Source organism: Silurus meridionalis, chromosome 25 (genome assembly GCF_014805685.1).
Source record: "Silurus meridionalis isolate SWU-2019-XX chromosome 25, ASM1480568v1, whole genome shotgun sequence".
Taxonomy (NCBI): Eukaryota; Metazoa; Chordata; class Actinopteri; order Siluriformes; family Siluridae; genus Silurus; species Silurus meridionalis.
Genome location: NC_060908.1, coordinates 3,436,533 through 3,457,257, shown reverse-complemented (window position 1 = coordinate 3,457,257; position 20,725 = coordinate 3,436,533). Strand labels below are relative to the sequence as shown.

Sequence of the window (20,725 nt, the reverse complement as noted above, 5' to 3'; positions counted from 1 at the left end):
TTTTTTAATTTTCTGGCTGTGAAATAAGCTCCGCCCCCAGCTAGAACAGTGCCATACTGTTCTGTTGCTTTTCCTTAAAAGGAACATTTTTGTAAAATGTCTCAAAAGATTACAAACTGCTACTTTAACTGAACGACTGACTTTTTACAATGAACATGTTATGAACTGTATTAACATTGTAGCTCCTGGAACTGGAGACTGGGGAATTCACATGCTGAGAGAAAAAGGCTGATTTTATTACGTTGTGTTTTAATGAATATAAATTCGACACAAGCCGAAAGGTACAGCGCGTCTCTGGATGCGGTAGCATGGTATTCCTTTTCCCCTCACTTGAACGACAGAGTTCCCAAATCTGTTTATGCCAATCTTCCTGTGTACAAAGTCAGCTCCATGAAGAAATGGGTTAAACTGGTTGGAGTGGAACATCTCCAGCTATAGAGCTCTGAATTCAACTCTACTGTACACCTTTGGGATGCTGATTGCACCTCAGGCCTCCTCATCTCACCGACATCAGTACCTCACAAGTAAGACCGATTTGAATTAGCGAGCTAGCTAGCGTTTATGTTTGATAACTACGGCAAATGTTTCAGTGACGCCAACGCCACACGCGGTGCTTTGCTAAATGTAGCTTAATCAAAGTTCACGAAGATCACCAGATTAAATGGTCATCAAGACAGCCAATCACAATAAATGCTCCTGAAACACACAAACAAGCTCAACCTCCTGCAGGCAGTATGTATTTTATATTATACAAGGACAGGAGCTCCACCTGACCTGTTATTAAAGCTAAATATTACATGACTCCACCTACACACACACACACACACACACACACTCTCATATACACACTCAGAGATAAAACTGTAAACCCGTTAGAAGTGGTTTTTTTTGGTGCTCAGCCGGCTAGCCTCTGCGTCACCACCTCCCTGTACATGATGGAGATGTAGATGAAGAGGAGGAGGATGACAAAGATGTCATCCATGAAGCCAAGCAGGCCGAAGAGAGCCTCTGGGATAAAGTCGAGCGGAGAGGCCAGATAGGTCAGCGCCCCCACCAGGCACAGCAGGATCCGGATGCGGAACATCCAGAAGAGTCCGCCGACAGAGAACATCTCCCTGAAGGCGTGGCGGAGAAGAGTGGGGACGTCACGCAAACGGTCCAGGAGCTACACCACACACACACACACACACACACACACACACACACACACACACACACACACAAAGCAGAATCAACACACATTATACTTATTCTAAATCATTAGGGGGCGCCACAGCGGATCATCCGTCTCCATACCCCCCTGTCTTCTACATCTGCCTCTACCCAACAACCTGCATGTCTTCCTATGCCACATCCATAAACCTCCTCCATGGCCTTTCTCTTTTCCTCCTTCCTGGTGGCTCCATCCTCAGCATTATTAAGTTATTTGGTTGTGTGGGACTTTTGAACAACCTGGATATAAAATAACTGATCAACCATCACCATCAGTGGTTTCATTCAACATTCTGGCTTCCCCCCTGAGAAGTTCATATGGATCACTACATGCTTTTCAAAAGCAACAAAACAGCAACAGGAAATGGTCCCACACTTGTCCTTTTCTTACAATGTTATGCCACATACAACATTTTTCATACACCCCAAACAACCCCGGCCCCACCCCACCCCATCCCATGTTCTACTAGATTGTCTGCGATCTCTAAATATGTTGTTCAGCAGAAACAGAGTGGTTGTTATCTATTCGCAGTGAGACAATGGACACAGTGTATAGGTTTCATATATTTATTTAATATAGTGAAGGAAGCTGAAGGAGACTCACGGATCTGGGCTGTCCTGAGAATCTGCGGTTGTAATCGTTGATGTCGTTGAGGATCAGGGTGGCGTCCTGCTGGCCATCTTGCATCTGAGCGTTCTGATGTGTGCCACGGAAAAGCGGGAGCAGCAGGGTCACCTGAGGAAGGGTGGGCGAGGGGGAAAAATGATACAGGGGGTATGAAGACCAAGCTTTCAGAGATTTTCATGTATTATCTTACAATAGAGCAGATTTAATACTCCATTATCTTCATTTATTTATTTTTTATTGTATTTCAATCTTTCATGGTATTTGAGACACAAGCATGTTTCTTTTATTTCTATACAACAAACTCAGTGAAAAGGCAAAAACACACAAAAATTGGACAGTGAAGGACTAGAAGGAAGCTGGACACGTTAGTCCAAATGTGACATCTAACAGAAGAACGTATAAGACTGAGAACGGGAGAGGAGATGTTATCAGACTACCTCACACCCACAGTCAAACCGAGATGGAAGGTTGGAGACTTGAACCAACATGGCCGCCATTTCAAACTTTACATTACCTGGTTTGTTGCATTAAAACTGGTAAAACATACATTTGTCTTACAAAAACTATAAAAGACTAGATGTTTCCACACTTTTTTTTTTACTGAGGGAGAACATGTATATATAGGAGGTAGTACCAAATGGTGCAGTGAAGATGGGGAGCCCCACTGGAGCAAAAGTATTGATTTTGTGGTTATAATTTTTTATATTAAAAGGGTATGTAATATGAAAAAAGCGCCAACATCGTAACTACTGAGTTTCATCTTCCCAAGAGGTGAACTTTCATCACTACACTCAGAAGCAGCTGTGAATCTCGGAGATGATTGTGCTTGTCCTCTTACTATTTGTCTGCAGATGGGACAGTTAATGGCTCCCAGCCACGTTCCGTAGCGCCAGTACGCAATAATACAGGAACCTGGATAATACAGGAACACACACTACATGGATCAGTACAAGATCTGAGCATGACTTGAAAAAAAAGTACTCCTTTTAACCTGATGTCGACCGATTCATCAGTTTTGCCGAATAATTGCCAGCGACTGCGATTATTACAGGATCTACTGGCAAAAACGTATACCAATACCGACAGCACAACAGCGGCCTCTAGAGGCGAATCACTGAATCACTGTCACTTTTTGCTTGAATGCATGTCTTTTATTTTCCTTAATAATTATTCATGCAAATAACACAATCAAGTCTATTTCATTTTGCGCATTTCCGTGATCCAGTACTGTCCTTTAATCTTTGTAATAAAGTTCAGTACTATTTTACATGAAGTCTTTTGTTTGTTTGTTCCAGTATTCATTTTAATCCAACATCGATATCGGTAAAATCCGCTATCGGTCGACCTCTAGTTCTAACACAGGACGCTATTCAAAAGGTTTTACCACAGAAAAGATGACCACAGTTACTCTCCACGGGAAGAACGGCCTGCTGGAGACACACCGGACAGGACATGTCTGAGTAGTACTGATGCCTCGGTGTTGCTGATGCTGCTTCCTGAAAGAATGAGAGAGAAATTTCAATTAAATTGCTCCATTAAAGAGCAAAACAAGTCACGTCTCTTAACTATATTTATGCCCCCCTCACCCTCCCCCAAGATACACATCACCCATTCTTTTGTTTAAAACTTAATTCAGTGTTTGATTGCAAGTGATTGACTTTTTAGGCAGCAGGGGGCAGTAAAAAGAACACTGTATCTTTAAGGTTACATAACTGAATAGGTGTGGGTAGGCAGACAGACAGACAGACAGACAGACAGACAGACAGAATTAGGTTTATTTTAGTTCCAGCCAACATTCAAATACTTATGCACTGTGTTTTAGACAGCTCCTGTATTTCTCACACACCTGCTCTGTCTGTAACTGCTGTCGAACTGCTCGCACGTGCTCCTGATTCTCCGGGTGGATCCTCTGCTGCTCATTCCTGAGACATGGAGAGCGAGAGAGCGAGAGAGAAGGAACACACAGAGAGAGAAAAGAGAGAGAGAGAGAGAGAGAGAGAGAGAGAGAGAGAGAGAGAGAGAGAGAGAGAGAGAGAGAGAGGAAGAGTGAGTAAATAAGAAAGAGAGAGAAAAGAGAGTGAAAGAGAGAGAGTGCGAGAGAGAGAGAGAGAAGGAAGAGTGAGTAAATGAGAGAAGGAAGAGTGAGAGAGAGAGAGAGAGAGAGAGAGACAGAGACAGAGACAGAGAGAGAGAAGGAAGAGTGAGTAAATGAGAGAGAAGGAAGAGTGAGTGAGCGAGAGAGAGAGAGAGAGAGAGAGAGAGAGAGAGAGAGAGAGAGAGAGAAGGAAGAGTGAGTAAATGAGAGAGAGAAGGAAGAGTGAGTAAATGAGAGAAGGAAGAGTGAGTAAATGAGAGAGAGAAGGAAGAGTGAGTAAATGAGAGAGAAGGAAGAGTGAGTAAATGAGAGAGAGAAGGAAGAGTGAGTAAATAAGAAGAGAGAAAAAGAGTGAAAGAGAGAGAGTGCGAGAGAGAGAGAGAAGGAAGAGTGAGTAAATGAGAGAGAGAGAGTGAGAGAGAGAGAAAAGAGAGAAAAGAGAGAGAGAGAGAGAGAGAGAGAGAGAGAGAGAGAGAGAGAGAGAGAGAGAGGGGAGGAGAAGGTAAATATTATATCAGGATTGTGTGTCAGAGATTTCTAAAGCCCATAAACAAGCAGGTAAGAAGATGTAGTGTGTGTGTGTGTGTGTGTGTGTGTGTGTGTGTGTGTGTGTGTGTGTGTGTGTGTGCACCTGCACAGCAGTGTGGCGAGCCCAGCCAGGAAAGTCACAGAAAAGATGACCACAAGCAGCACGGGGTCACTGACCCCTTCAATAAGAGAGTTCTGCTCTGTGACGGGAGGATTCACCTCCAGAGAGTCCGGGTTTCCCATTGCACCTGTTCATCTCCTTCTCATCTCTCACTGGAAACAAGCGCTGCTTCGGAAACGTCCCGAAAATCCTTAAAAACAGTTCGAGAATCCGGTTAGAGGGTAAAATGATTTGTTTAATATTTTTGAATATCGGTTATAATAATAATAATAAAAAATCATCATCATCTTCGTTATCAATTAGATTTTTTTTTATTTAAACAATACTGTACAAATGTAATAATACAAATTATTTTTTAAAATATGACTAACAACAATAAAACTAATAATAATAATAATAATAATAATAATAATAAAACAGCTGTATTTGACATATTTGTAATTATTATTTTTAACTTTTCAAATAAAAAAAATATATAAATGCTCAATCCTTTCACATTTCCTATAATGACAACGTGAAAGAAGTTTGTTTGAAATCTTCGCCAATTTAAAATAAATATTCCCAGCCTTTGCCATGACACTAAATAACTGCGCTCAGGTGCATCCTGTTTCCACTGATCATCCTTGAGATGTTTTTACTTGACTGGAGTCCACGGGTGGTAAATTCAGTTGATTGGACATGATTTGAAAAGGCACACTCCTGATATAAAAAGCTCCAACAGTTATGAAGTCCAAGATATTGTCTGTAGACCTCAGAGACAGGGCACAGATCGAGGCACAGATCTGGGGAAGGGAACAGAGAAGTTTCTGCAGCATTGAAGGTCCCAATAAGCACAGTGGCCTCCATCATCCATAAATAGAAGATGTTTGGAACCACCTGAACTCTTTCTAGAGCAAAGCCACCTGACCGAGTGATCCGGGAGAAGGGCCTTAGTCAGGGAGGTGACACTGATAGTCACTCTGAAAGAGCTAGCATTTCTCTGTGGAGAGAGGAGAACTTTCCAGAAGAACAACCATCCCTGCAGCACTCCACCAGTCATGCCTGTATGGTAGAGTAGCCAGATGAAAGCCACTCCTCTGTAAAAAGCACGACAGCCCACCTGGAGTTTGGCTAAAGGCACCTGAAGGACTCTCAGACCATGAGAAACAGAGATTGAACCCTTTGACCTGAATGCCAAGCTTCATGTCTGGAGGAAACCAGGCACTGCTCATCACCTGGCCAATACCATCCCTACAGTGAAGCATGGTGGTGGCAGCATCATGCTGTGGGGATGTTTTTCAGCAGCAGATACTGGGAGACTGGTCAGGATAGAGGGGAAAGATGAATACAGCAATGTACAGAGACATGCTTGAAGAAAACCTGCTCCAAAGCGCTTTGGACCTCAGACTGGGGCGAGGTGAATATCCTTGAGTGGCCAAGCCAGAGCCCAGACTTAAACCCGATTGATCATCTCTGGAAAGATCTGAAGATGGCTGTGCCCTGACGCTCCCCATCCAACCTGAAGAAGCTTGAGAGGTTCTGCAAAAAAAAGATTGGGAGAAACTGCCCAAAAAATAGGGGCCAAGCTTGTAGCATCAAACTCCAAAAGACTTGAGGTTGAAATTTGTGCCAAAGGAACTTCAACAAAGTTTTGAGCAAAAACTGTGAATATTTATGAACATGTGTTTCTTTTAATTTTTTTTTATTTCATAAATTAGATTTCAAACACACGCCTTTCGTGTTGTCATTATGGGGGATTGTTTGAAGACTTCAGAGGAAAATAAACAATAAATAAATAAAGCTGTAACATAACAATATGTGAAAAAAGTGAGGCGATGTGAATACTTTCTAAATGCACTGTATATATATATATATATATATATATATATATATATATATATATATATATATATATTTTTTTATGTTTGTATGTATATATACGCACAGTATTCGAGGCTATTAGTAAAACACAACAGCTACTATCTACTATCTATTAAACAGTAAACACACACTTACCAGAGTTCATAACGATCTGTTCCGCAGAGCAATTAACGCATATAACACTTTCTACAACCAAACTGTCCTGTAAACTATCAACCCGAACCGGCCGCAAACCAAACCACCACTTCTTCACTTGTCCAATGCACTACCTAGGGTGTATTCATTCAAACGTTATCTAAGAACTAGTGCGCCTAACCAGGGACTATGGAACGATTTGAAATTGAACCAATCGCAATTCACCAGGAACTCACTTCCGCATTTTTCTACCTGGTCCTGTTTTTCGTTGCAGTTCGATTTCGCCTGTTTAAATTTCCCCTCGCATTTTTAATTTTATTTTTCAGAAAAACAAACTGTGCATCCTTTTCTCAATGTTACTATTATTTGTAAATAAAAAACTTTTATTATACAGTTGTACGGATTAAAATCGATCTCGAGTATATATTTTTAATCAGGCGTGAAAACGGATACTTTTTACAGGGTGGCACCTGAAGGACCCCTCCAGCTAACAGTCTGAAAAATCAAGACGTTATTTTCTCCACCCGTATAGGATAAATAAGACCCGCCTTCCAAAATATGATTGGTTAATTCGTTGAGAACGAGGCTAACAAAGGTTCCGATTGTATTTAATTGACCAATCGCAGCTAAGAAGGCGCGATTTTGTTGAAAACGGGTAGGAGTTTTAAAAAAGCAGTAACGCGAATAGCGAGCGAGCCGTAGCTTCGCCGGTGGAGCGGTTGCGATTGCGTGAGTCTCCACGTAATTTGTTTCCGAGAGAACAGTTTCTTTTGTCGGATCTTTATTCATTCGGTTTTTACTGAATCCGGGACGTGTTTAAGACGTGTTCAAGTTGATCGGAAGGATCTGTTAGACGTCGCGATCTGTTTTTTTGTTGTTGTTGCTGATCAGATCGATTAGATTGGATTTTGGTGGGGGATCAGAAAACACGTCCTGTGTGTGGGTCGATCAAGGTGTGGGTTAAGATGAGTAATCTGGACGCGGTGGATCGAGTCGAGCTGTGTGAGAGTCTTCTGACATGGGTAAGGAATCTGTGTGTGTGTGTGTGTGTGTGTGTGTGTGTGTGTGTGTGTGTGTGTGTGTCGTTTTTCACTGGTCTGGGTTCCGTCAGATGTCTGGGTTCTTCCAGATGTTCAGTGAAAAGTCCACCATGGACACATCAAAAGCAATTCGACTAGAACGAATTGTCTCGTGTTTACAAATTGCACTTCTAACCAATTGGATCGTTTTGTCTTTCTACTATTGCTTTGCGAAGTCGTAGGTTGTGCCTTAATGACATCACTGGGCGACAGTAAACACCCCCCCAACACACACACACACACACACACACACACACACACACACACACACACACACAATTTGAATTGAACGTTTTGGTTTTGTTTGTTTTCATTGTGTTGTCGTTTCTTTCTTTCGCTGGTCCAAATATAATCCGCTGTAACTGTCTTAAATTTGAGTGTAAAACTTGCAGAAACCGCGTGTGTTGGTCATCGTTCCCCGGCGTACGTCCAGAAATCTTCAGTAGGTTACACTGGACGCCACAGAACGAAGTGAATCTACAGAACCGTACCAGACTGGAATACCAATTCTGTACGTGATCCTCACTTTCCTGACCAACTGCTTCCGTCACCACACGAGCTCTCCGGGTCAGAGTCTAAAGGTCAGACGGTCGAGCTCAGAAACTCGAACCGGCCATATGATGTGACTTTGTCATAACTGATGAGAGAGATGGCTATACGGTACTCGTCACTCTCCGTGCCACGTGAAGGGGAAATATCTGAGAGAGGCCATGTTGTGAACGTGAGCTCGAAATTCGTCTCGAACTGGATCACTGGTTCTCTAAACCAGCGTCTAGCCGTCACTGGCCATGTTTAGGAATAACAACTGTTTATTTTTGTTTTAACACTAGTAAAGACAAGCCGATGCTGAACGTATAACGTTTTGTCCTTCACTGCGTCCGACGCCTTTCTACACAGGCATTAGTAATCCAATGTTTCAGAAAGTTGATTAAAACTCTGGAGCCAAGATATGAGATTTCCAGCCATAAATATTTTTGCCATGTATATTATTTGCCTGTAATTTCACTAAGGTCTACTGAAATCTGATTTTTCGACGACGTAAAAGGACTTTCCTGTGGTGGAAAAACCCACACACTGGAGACTCCATCCTTTAGAAACATTTCCTCACAGAATATGTCACCATACCGCAAATCTTTTTTGGGGGGTATTAAATAACACCTGATTCATTAATTAAATATAATCTAATTACGTGGAAGTTACCTGTGTAAGATCTTTTCCCGTCAAAGCTGGAGCTGCCATCAGAACTGCGTTTCTAGAAAATGAATCAATCACCTTCTGATTTCTGATGCAATAAACAGGATGTTGTGGATTTGTTGACTTTCGCATTAACCACCTGCTTTCACAAAACCAAAACACTCAGATTGTGAGTCATGACAACGAATCTCCAGCTTAAAGTTTTGACTCTGTGAAAGTTGTTGGTTTAAAAGTTTGTCCAGAGGAACGACCTTCAAGTCTCGGGACCCTCAGATGAACTTTAATCATGGTCTTATGAACTTTAACCTCACTCTGTTACTCTTATCATAAGACCCTGGGATCAAATGGATGATAGACTGTTCATAAAGCCTTGTAGTTCAACAGCAGGAACCCCGGAGAACATTGACGAGAACATCGTCATCCATGTGTTCAACCATCACATCAGGCTTAAAATGAAAGATGCTTATCACTTGAACTTGTAGACCCAAACGTGTTCCAGCATGACACTGGCACTGTGCACAAAACCAGTCCCATGAACATATGCTTTACCTGGGTTGGAGTTGAAGATCTCCTGCTATAGAGTTCAATCCTATTGAACACCTTTGGGATGAATTGAAATGCTGATTGCACCTCAGGGCTCTTCACCTCACCTGCATCAATCTCCACAAGTACACAAAATTTAGTGGAACATCTTCCTAGAAGAGTGGAGATTACTACGACAGCAAATGGGGACACAGTGTGGAATGGGATGTTCAGAAAGTCAGGTGTCCACAAACCTTTTGCCCATATAGTGTATCTTTAGGTTGTGCATGTGGAATATATTTTTTGCTGCTTCAGCAGAAGGCCAGAAATAAAGATGGACAAGGAGATGGATCGCCTTGAAACCTAAGGGGTTGATAAACCTGGTCTTTTTTCTTTCTTTCTTTTTTTCTTTTTTATTAAATGAGCTACACAAATTTGTGTTAAAGTTCACCTGGCAAAGAGAAAGTTCAAGTTAGTCTGCTTTTTCAGCAGGAGAACATTCAGTCCACGCTGCTCCTGACCCGCATGTCTATTACCTTCAAACAGTATAAACGGGTTTATGGAGCAACGTGCTCGCTCGCAGCTGCTGAAGCAGTCTACGAAATTGTTTTCTATTACATCTATATATATTTTTCATTCTCACCACCCATGGTTCATCTTCCAGAGAGAATCCTGTCAGTTTGGTATGACACGTTTGTATCTGTGCGGTGGTGTGTCTGATTTATGTGCTCTAAAAAAGAAGTTGCTGTAAAAGGGACAGACTTGACACTCTGACCATCTCGTCTAGCACTTGACACTTCATTTGGAGAAGCAAAAAGAGGATGTTTGTCCTGTGATTCGAGGCCTGCGGCCTGCTTTAGTGCTGCTTCAGTGAAGTCCAAACATAAAAATGGCGTATGTCAATAATTTGTGGAAGGAGTCTTCAGTATCAGGGTTTCTCAAGACATAACTCGGAGAACAAACAAGTTTGTTTGGTGTGTAATCAGGACTGAATGTTCATTAAATGTAACTCTTAACAGGAAAACAGTGCGAGCTGGTGCTCTTTTAGTGACAAAATGGGTATGAGGAGAAAATAAAACACGTCAGGATGTAAAAAATATCAACCTTTCGATCAAATAACTCCCGAATTAGCACTTTTCATAGAGTTGTTAAGTGGTCACGTGACCCAAAAAAGTTCTGTTTTTGCACACCGAAGCCCATCCAGGGGTGCTGTCGGCACTTTTTTCCACACACTGCTGCTCCAGGGAATCCTGACATTCCTCCCGGTGCAGGATTGCGATGTGACCTGGGCACGCCCGACTCGCGTGAAGACGTCTAGCTGCCATTTTTGCTCTGCGGAAATAATGCGGCCGGCTCACATTCCTCACATAACCACCAGGCGACACGCCAAAGCAGAACTGCTGAGCCAAGCAGCTCCTATGCACCAGCTGTTGTAGCAGATGTGAACCCGAAGGTTTAAGTGTGTGATGCCGTGTCATAATAAACTCCCAAAACTGTGGTAAATACCAGATGTGGGGCGAATCAAAAAAGTTCTAAAAAGGACCCTGATTTTGTAAATTAATATAAGTTTCATATATCTTATTTTTTGTGCATATGCTTGTTGTTCCTTTTTTACCTCAGCTCACTCAGTTAGCGCTAGTCTTCTTTACCTCACATCACTCAAAAAAATATGATTTGACCATCTTTATCTCAGCTATATCGGTTATCAATGGTCTTTTTTTTTTTTTTTTTACCTTAGATCATATAGCTGATATTATCTAACCATCTTCTTTACCTCAGGTCGCTCAGATAGCCTCAGTCTTCTTTACCTCAGATCACTCAGATAGCCCCCGTATTCTTTACCTCAGATCATTTAGATAGCCTCCGTCTTCTTTACCTCAAAACGCTTAGATAGCCTTCGTCTCCTTTACTTCAGGTCGCTCAGATAGCCTCCGTCTTCTTTACCTCAAAACGCTCAGATAGCCTCCGTCTTCTTTACTACAGCTTACTCAGATAGCCCCCGTCTTCTTTACGTCATGTCGCTCAGATAGCCTCCGTCTTCTTTACCTCAGCTCACTCAGATAGCCTTCTTCTTCTTTACCTCAGCTCACTCAGATAGCCTACATCTTTACCTCAGATCACTTAGATAGCCTCTGTCGTCTTTACCTCAGCTCAATTAGTTAATATTATCTAACTGACTTTACCTCAGCTCAATTAATGTCAGTCTTCTTTACCTCAGGTCGCACAGATAGCCTCCATCTTCTTTACCTTTGCTTGCTCAGTTATCATGTTTCCTTTACCTTAACTCACTCTGTTTATATTATTAAACTGTCTTCACTTAAGCATAATGTTCTTGTCAGTGTTCTTTACCTCAGCTCATTAAAATTAATATTATCCTACCATCTTCTTTTCCTCAGCTCTATCAGTTATCGTCCGTCTTGTTTGCCTCAGTTCACTCAGTTTATATTATTTAACTGTCTTCTTTACGTCAGCTCCCAGAGTTTTCGTTTCTCACACTGAGTGAAGGTCAGGGGTGTACACTTCCTCTGAAGGATCATTGACTTCACCATTCTTTTGTGTAGTTTTGGTTCACAGATTACACGGAGGAGCTGCTTGTATTTCTCTAATAAGCCTATTGTTAACGTGGCAACACCGTCATCGTTCTGAATCACAGAGAATTGCAATCGTAGCAGTTTATTAAGTAAATGAGCAGTATAACGGAGTGTGTGTCACGGTGGGATTTATTCTCAGCAGACAGTTTGTGTGTGTAATCAGAGTTTGGATTTCGTAACCAGCATGTGAGGGCTAAAATTAACCTCTTACACAGGATCCACGGTGATCCATGTTCAAAGGGGATACGACTGGGATTCTGAATCAATTCATTATAAACAGATTGGACAGAATTCAGCATGCGTTCAGTTTATAAACTGCATCGTATTGATAATATTTATTAATGTTTGCATGTGATAACACAGTCTTTGTTTATTAATGTTTACACATTATAATTATTTTGTGCATTGGGCTTTGAATGCTTATTAAGGCAGCATTGGGATATGAATGTTTAATAATACATAATGAGTTTGTGAATTGGGGTATGAATGTTTGGAAATTCATTACTAGTTTATGAATGCATATTAATACACCACTGGGGTATACATGATTATTAATACAGCATTGGAGTATAAATGCTTATTATACACTATTGGTTTGTGAATTAATACACCATTGGGCTTGTCAGTGCTTGTTAAAACACCATTGGGCTTATGATTGCTTATAACATTGGGTTATGAATGCTTATTAAAATGTCATTGGGCTTGTGAATACTTATTAATACACTATTAGGCTTGTGAATGCTTATAAATACACCATTGGGTTTGTCAGTGCTTATTAAAACACCAGTGGGCTTATGATTGCTTACAACATTGGGTTATGAATGCTTATTAATATGTCATTGGGCTTGTGAATGCTTATTACTACACCACTGGGCTTGTGAATGTTTACAACATTGGGCAATGAATGTTTATTAATGAAGGCTTATTAACACACTTTTAGGCTGTAAACACTTGAGATATTGTTAATATATATTTGGCCTGTGAATGCTTATTATTTCACTATTAGGCGATGAATGCTTACAAATACAACATTGGGTTGTGAATGCTTATTCATAAACCATTGGGCTATGAATGTTTATTAATACACAATTGGGATTGTAAATGCTTATCAACGTTCCGTTTGCGACGCGAGTGCTTATTCAAGCCCCCTGATTGGTCAGTTCTGATTGGTGGACCCCATGGGACACAGTTGTTTATTAAGGCCCCACTTGATTGCGAATGCTTATAAACATGGCATTGTTTTACCAATGCTCTTTACACGTTATTTTATTGTGAATGCTTAATGCACACACCCTGATGTACCCTATTGAGTTGTAAATATCTTTTAGCACGTCTTTAAGTCGCTTTGCATACCTTGTGTCTAGTGTTTCTTTAAACCTGTTTTACTATGTGTGTTTGTGCACGTGTGCTACTCTGAGAAAGGTTCAGCATTTTGGTAGAGCTTTGATGCTACAGTTGACCCTTCTAGTCAGCTCCTGCACATATGATCATCCAAACCCAAACATACCATGGTAAGGAAGAAATACGTGGTATGACTAGTAAGCTGATATTTTGCATTCCATTTATGTAGGCTTTTTGGGCCTAGTTATTATTAGGAATCATGGTACCAACAGTACCTGATGGAACAGCATCATTATCATTAAGCTCATACATTGTGTTGAATGACTCATTCTATATGTATGCATTTTAGTAACAACAACAATGTTACTCTAAACGATTTTGACTTTGACTTCTCAGGGTGAATCCAAAATAATCCAGCACACTGTTTGTTTATGTGCTTGAGGTAAATTGTTAGCAAAGCGATTTAGGATAGAGGAGAGACGACTGACGTTTAGGGAAACATGAGGGCGTGGTGGGGATTATCGAGGCCTAACACTAACGTGTCATGCTGCTATGTTTACGGAAGCAGTGAGAGGAGACGCTGCCTCACAGAGTTCGAAGAAGACAGGAAGAGAAAGCAAGAGAGATCAGTGGGGTGTTTGGGCCTAATAAAATATGTGTATTTTCTCACTTTGTCTTGATCTCTCTCATCCTCTTTTACCCTTTTACTCTTTACCTCACTCCTACTGACTGTCTCTCTCACTGTCTCTATTTCTTTCACTCCCTTTCTCTTTACCTCACTCCTACTGACTGTCTTTATCTCTCGTTCTAATATTGACGCCTGGTACACACTCCATCTTTATTTTTCACTTCCTACCTTTATTTCTGACTTGCTTGTGGACATTTAACCATAACTATGGTATAGGCTTTTTAACAAGTTAAACACTAAACTTAACCCTTTCCCCATATCTTAATGCAACTGCCTTTGTGCACAAGGGCATTTCTATGCATAAAGGGACAATTTTATGCTACTGCATTCAGAGACATTCTGTATAATCGTGCGCCTCCAACTTTGATGATACAGAATAAGTAAAGAACCACATATGGACCACATATGGAAAAGTCGCTTGTCCTAAATACTTTTGACTATACAGTGGGCTGTAGTGTGGCGATTTTCCTTTTTTTTTTCCAATAAAGTCTGATGTTTTCTTTTTTTAATAATAATATCAGTTAATTAAAAAAAGAGGGAGTGGTGAGGAAACAGCTGTCGGCAGCTGTGCCAATTGTAAGCTGACTCGTTTCGCTCACGCCAGATGGAACTTGAAACTGATAAAAAATTATTTTATATATATATATATATATATATATATATATATATATATATATATATATATATATATATATATATATATATATATATATATATATATATACACACACTCATTCGTGTGGTACTTATAGGGACACTTACATTCATAGACACACTACGATTTCATGTCATTTAGCTGTGTGTGTGTGTGTGTGTGTGAGTGTGTGAGAGATTAAATTTTTTCCCCCATGATGCCAGAGTGTGAAAAAACGATTAAATCACCTTTTGTCTCCGCTTTTATTTTCAGATCCAGACGTTTGGCGTGGAAGCGCCGTGCAAAACAGTAGAAGACCTGACGAGTGGCGTGGTCATGGCACAAGTTCTGCAGAAAATGTGAGACATTCCTTCACACACACACACACACACACACACACACACACACACACACACACACACATTACATACGTACTCAGAGCATGACCTAACATGAAGGAATCTCTGTTCAGTGCGTTCTGTGTTCCAGCTGATGCATAAACACATAAACACACACACACACACTTCTCAGATGCTGAATCTGATTATCTTTTTCCTTCTCGTCTTCAGAGACGTGGTGTACTTCAGCGACACGTGGATCAGCCGTATCAAGTCTGAAGTGGGGGATAATTGGAGGTTAAAGGTGAAGGAGCGCGATTTGAGAAATGGTGGAACTCAATGCCGCTCATGCTTTCCTCGTTCCTCACTCCCTTTTATTTCCTTCTTTTTTAGATCAGCAACCTCAAGAAGATATTAAAAGGCATTCTGGATTACAATCATGAGGTAGGGACATGTTCCCACACCATAGTGAGGGATCGAGGGCACACCGGATTGACGAGTGTGTCCCCTACCTATGGAGCTGGTTCCTGATTGGACAACAATTTCTACCTCTTTCTTTTCTCATTTTTCTATTTCTCTCTCTCTTGCTTTCTTTTGCTCTGTCTCATTACCTCACTTCTTCTGTCTGTTATTTCTGATTGTCTCTCTGACCCTCTCTCTCTCATTACCTCACTACTCCTGCCCGTCTTTTCTCACTATCTCATTCTCTTTCTCACTGTCTTATGTTACCTCAGTACTACTGTCTGTAATTATTTTCTTTCTCTCTGTCTCATTTCCTCACTTCTTCTGCCTGTTGTTTTCTCTCTCTCTTGCTCTCGCCTCGCCTCGCTCTCGCTCTCTCTGTCTCATTTCCTCACTTCTTCTTGCAGACTTTCATCACTATCTTTTTGTTTCTCACTGTGTCTGTCTCGTTTCCTCACTTCTTCTCTCTCTTTTCTCACAAATTTTTCTCACAGTTTCTCTCTCTCTCTCTCTCTCTCTCTCTCTCTCTCTCTCTCTCTCTTTTTCCACTGCCTCATTCTCTTTTCTTACTCACTGTCACTCTTTGTCCACCTTGGTCTCATTACCTCACTTTCTCTTGCTGTCTTTTGTCGCTGTCTCTTTCTATTGTCTGTCTGTCCCCTCTCATTACCTCATGTATTCTGTCTCTCTCTTTCCCACTGTCTCATTCACTTTCTTATTGTCTCTCTTTCTCTGTCTATCTCACTACCTCCCTTCTTCGGTCTCTCTTTTCTCACTGTCTCATTTTCTTACTTTCTCCTTTTCTCTCTTTCGCTGACACTTTCTATATCCTTTGCCTGCCTTGTCTCTTACACCACTCCTCTTGTTTTCTGTCACTCATTCTCTTTGCCTTTATGTAACATTTCTGTCTTTTTTTCTCTTCTTGAAATTCTCTCTCTTTCTCCCCAGATCCTGGGACAGCAGATTAATGACTTCACACTGCCTGATGTAAATCTGATTGGGGAACACTCAGATGCAGCAGAACTCGGACGAATGCTACAACTCATACTCGGCTGTGCGGTCAACTGTGAACAGAAGCAAGGTGTGAGTGTGTGAGTGTGAGAGAGAGAGAGAGAGAGAGAGAGAGAGGGGTTTGAGATCACAGATCTGAATATATTGTTTTAGTAATTTGACCAGTATATGAAGTATACAAACCTCATTTAAACCCCACTGCATTTAACCCTGACTCTCGTTATGACCTTCATTCAGAGAACATCCAGACCATCATGATGATGGAGGAGTCGGTGCAGCACGTCGTCATGACGGCTATTCAGGAGGTAACATCAACACCAATTAACACAATCCACACTGACCCTGCTTTTAATAACACTCATATTCTCTATTTTTATACCCATATTTTATAAATTTTTTAATTTTTTTTATTTATACATTTCTTTGTTTGTAGCTCATGAGCAAAGAGACACCTGTTTCAGCAGGAAATGACTCCTATGCTGACCTGGACAGACAGGTATGCTTTTTTACATTTAGTTTTATTTATCGTCTCACTTCTAGACACCAAATTTTGACAGACAGGATCTCACCACTGTTCCATGTCTTTCTTCAGAACCTAGTTTTAGAGGTAGAGCCTCTCAAAGCACTTTCAAATTCTTGGTTAGATTGTGAGTGAAATCAAAGAATCTTTTTAGGCTTTAAATTTGATGCTTTAAAGGAATGGGGTATGATGCATTTATGCATCTCAGTTATTTATACTGTGAGAGTTGGAGAATTTCTTTATCAAATACATTCCTTCCATGTTTGTATAAGTTTTTTTTTATGAGTATGAAATTCTTTGTATGGACATTTTCTCCCAGAAGAGCATGTACGCAGCAAGTGGAGTGAGAGCACACCCACCACCATGCTTCATTCCGCCACTGATGTTGTCGGCAGCGCTGCACAGGACTCGCTTGGAAAAATGTCTCCAACAAAGTGTGTTTTTGGGTGTGAGGAAGAATAATCTTGTTCAGCTTCCCAAAAAAACCCAGCGTTACGTGAACATTTGATGCAATTTGTTTTTTCCTGGGTAGCAACTTGCAACTTTTTAGCTCTGTCCAATAATTGCCTTTAGGAGCTCAGGTGTTTTCTGAGAGAAGCGGTAAAGCTGTATATTTTATAAATCTGATAAAACTAAAGACTCTTCGAATATATAAAGGCTGAAGGTACTCCAGATTAACATGGGTTCCGACGAAACTTTGTGTCTTATGTCCCCTTTAAAGTTTGACCATATTCATATATAGTTAGTGGTCCAAGCATTTGTTACTGAAGGGTTACCGTGAATAAATAATTAAATAAACAAATTAAAACAAGGTTCCATCTAGCAGTCAAAGTTTTTTTTTATGTTCCAGAATGTTTCTTATTAAAAACCTTGAACAACCTACAGAACTCATGAATAAGATCTGTTAAAAGAAAGATCAAGGACAGTATGTTGTTAGGGGGTCCAAGCACCAAATGCTCCAAAGAAGGTTCATGAATCCCCTCATCGTCTTTAATACACCGGAATGTTCCATGTTTGTAAGATCCCTTGAGTGTTTTTGCAATACTGCTATATTTGTTGTGCTTGGACCCCGTTGATCGCTGCTCATCACTCCACAGCTGGATTTTAAACCCAGTAACGTTTTATCGTTCATCTCGTTTGCTGTCTCAGCTCAAGAAGACGGTGGAGGACCTAAGCGATGCTTTGGCGTCTAAAGAAGAGATCGCGCAGCGCTGCCACGAGCTCGATATGCAGGTGAGGAAAAAGTCATACGAACATCAGCTTGCGTAGAACTTCATTTGAAGGCTTTGCTTCTTTGGATATGCTCCATTTTATTGCTTAGTTTTGCTTGTATTTATTGATTTTTTTTTTTTATTAGTTTCTTAAGAAAGAACTCCAGCACTTTTTTCTCTCTATCCACTGCATTGTCAAATGAGTTCTTGAAAAAGCACAAAATGTCATGCTCTCCTCCTGCTATAGCAGCCATACTTCAGCCAATTGATAAGAATCTGGAATGACTGACAGGTGAAATCCTGATCAGTATGGTAGACAATTATACCTTAACAGAATTTTGCAGATCCCCTTATCCAGAGTGGTGTTATAATTATACATCTGAGGGCCCAGGAGTTGCAGCTTAGTGGTGCTGGGTCTTGAACTCATGACCTTCTGATCAGAAGCGACTAAATCTTAACGAAAACACATCAGCGGCAGCTTTTCTCACAGAATATACATGTGGGTCTATAAAGGTTCCATAAATCACCCTAAAGGCTTGTGTTTTATGTTCCAGAATGTTCCATGTCTGTATGCTTAAACACTATAAAGAACCCTTGATTGTAATCTGTCATTCAAGTTGCAATAATTCCTAATTATTTGTGTGTGGACCCCAAAAGCATTTCTACCAGAGGTTAACCCATATTGGATTTTAAAGATACCCATAGGTTGGCTTGATTGTACTTGCCGATAACCAATTAATCGGCCAATATTTATTTTTTTATGAATACTGCATAAAAAGATACTGCATAAAACCAAACATAGCGCTCCATGTAAAAAAATATATAAATCTGAATAATGAAAATGCACTAAATTAAATGAATATGAATATATGCATTATATCAATAAGTATTGAGAAAAAGACTCAAAGATTCAAACTGAAACAAAAAGTAACACTCCAAAAAAACTGAACTTGCGAAACAGGGGAACTTAAATAGTACTGTTAAAGAACTGCAGGCGATCCATTTCTAGTTCTACTTCTATTTTAATATTCAAAGGTTAGAAGCCTCAAATTATAATGTAGAAAACAGAGCTGGTGTGCACGGTGTCCAGTAAGTCAGCTCCTCTTCATCATAAAGCATGCCAATAGCACGTGGCGTCAGTGATTAGCCTCTAGAGGCCGCTCTCATACCGTATAATGAAAGCAGGCCTTCTCAGCTGCTTCAGGAACAGACGCAACCCGGAAAAAATATCTGTATGGATTTTTGCAGTTTGCCGATAGTTCCAGCAATCAGCCTTCAGTGCTGATTAATCACCAAAACCGATGAATCGGTCCACCTCTATTTTCTACCATATTCATTTGTACTTTACATGATTTTAATGCGCAGCATGGAGGTGAAATACCACCCGACACAATGCAGACTAATACAGTGAAGTAAATAATAAAATAATAATGAACGTTTTCTTCTCATCAAATTCATCTTGTGCCATTTCAAACCATTATTTAAAATCACCACATTCACTGTAGACATTGAGCAACACACAAAAATCATCCAGTTACCTCAGCAAAGTCGCTAGGAATTGTTTATAATAGCTGCCTGAGCTGTAGCTGTAAGTTACACTGTTCTGCACTTTGCAAAAAAAAAAAAAAAAAAGGCTGTATTTTGCGTTCATTTCCTATTTATTTATTTTCAGCTTCTTCCGTAATTTCCAAGTATTGAACGCAACAAACACGAGAAATGTCAGGCATTTTTTCTCCACCTCACACCACATTTGCTACACATACAGCGGATAAAGACTGGAAAAAATGCTGTAGCGTTTTTTTTTCCATTCAAGGTTTCCTTTCAATATCCTTTAAGTTCTGAGTAGAAACATGGCTAAAGAAGCGCTGTAGCTCCCGTCGCTGATTCTTTTCGAACACAATTCTGTACTTTTTCGTTCGAACCCCAGCAGACGGAAAGGCTTAGCTCAGCGCTTCTCTCTAGCTCCAAGCTCTGTGGCGCATCTCAGCCGTCGGCCATGTAAAGTTTCCGGAAATGTGTTTCCACGTGTTTGTTTCTTTGTTCTCTTCTTTTCTCTCTCCCCCTCTTTCTTTCTCTGTATCCTTTCTTTTCGGACCCCCTGCCTTGCTTTGAAGGCATACCTCGTCCAAGAGGAGCGCGATAGGCTGAGATTAGAGTTTATTGAACTAGAGGAGAGGGTAATGTTCCTCCCTTTTATTTCTTTAATTTCTCATGCTTTCTTTTCCCACTGACTTGTTCAGCCAGAGTTTGTGCCTTGCTTCGTATAACATCCCTCAGTAGTAGGCAAGCTCTACCGTGTGTGTGTCTGACTGTAGCTGCTTCTTAGTGGCACTAGTGTTGCTCCACAAACTAATCCCACCCTCATCTGTGTGCGACCTCCCCTGGGTTCCTATAGCACCAACAGACTGCTCTTACCCATGAGTCTTTGCAGCGATTTGCATCACAGATTCCAATGAGCCGGGATGTTGTGAAAATCAAGGATCAGGTTTGCTGTGCTTTACAGGCACTTTGCACATGTATATATAATTAGTTTATACAGGGTGGTGCAGGGAAAC

At 40.7% G+C, this 20,725-nt stretch overlaps 2 protein-coding genes across 3 annotated transcripts in view; one reads left to right on the top strand and one right to left on the bottom strand.

Moving 5' to 3' along the window:
• Positions 1-215: 215 nt before the first annotated feature.
• rnf170 (ring finger protein 170) lies at positions 216-6,714 on the bottom strand. The gene is made up of 7 exons (XM_046838600.1): positions 6,580-6,714; positions 4,567-4,774; positions 3,687-3,762; positions 3,225-3,336; positions 2,679-2,752; positions 1,817-1,948; positions 216-1,165 (listed from the first exon to the last, which is right to left on the bottom strand). Exons 2-7 carry the CDS (start codon positions 4,704-4,706, stop codon positions 896-898), a joined length of 804 nt encoding a protein of 267 aa, XP_046694556.1. The 5' UTR covers positions 4,707-4,774; positions 6,580-6,714; the 3' UTR covers positions 216-895.
• Positions 6,715-7,247: 533 nt separating this feature from the next.
• hook3 (hook microtubule-tethering protein 3) overlaps positions 7,248-20,725 on the top strand; it is a 30,152-nt gene continuing 16,674 nt past the window's right edge. The window contains exons 1-8 of one of the 2 annotated variants that reach the window (XM_046838598.1): positions 7,248-7,601; positions 14,902-14,987; positions 15,198-15,270; positions 15,360-15,410; positions 16,377-16,509; positions 16,677-16,744; positions 16,873-16,935; positions 18,109-18,192. In XM_046838598.1, coding sequence (XP_046694554.1) covers positions 7,545-7,601; positions 14,902-14,987; positions 15,198-15,270; positions 15,360-15,410; positions 16,377-16,509; positions 16,677-16,744; positions 16,873-16,935; positions 18,109-18,192 — 615 coding nt within the window. In that variant the 5' untranslated portion in view covers positions 7,248-7,544. The remainder of the gene's footprint in view (positions 7,602-14,901; positions 14,988-15,197; positions 15,271-15,359; positions 15,411-16,376; positions 16,510-16,676; positions 16,745-16,872; positions 16,936-18,108; positions 18,193-20,725) is intronic. The other variant, XM_046838599.1, reaches the window with a different exon arrangement.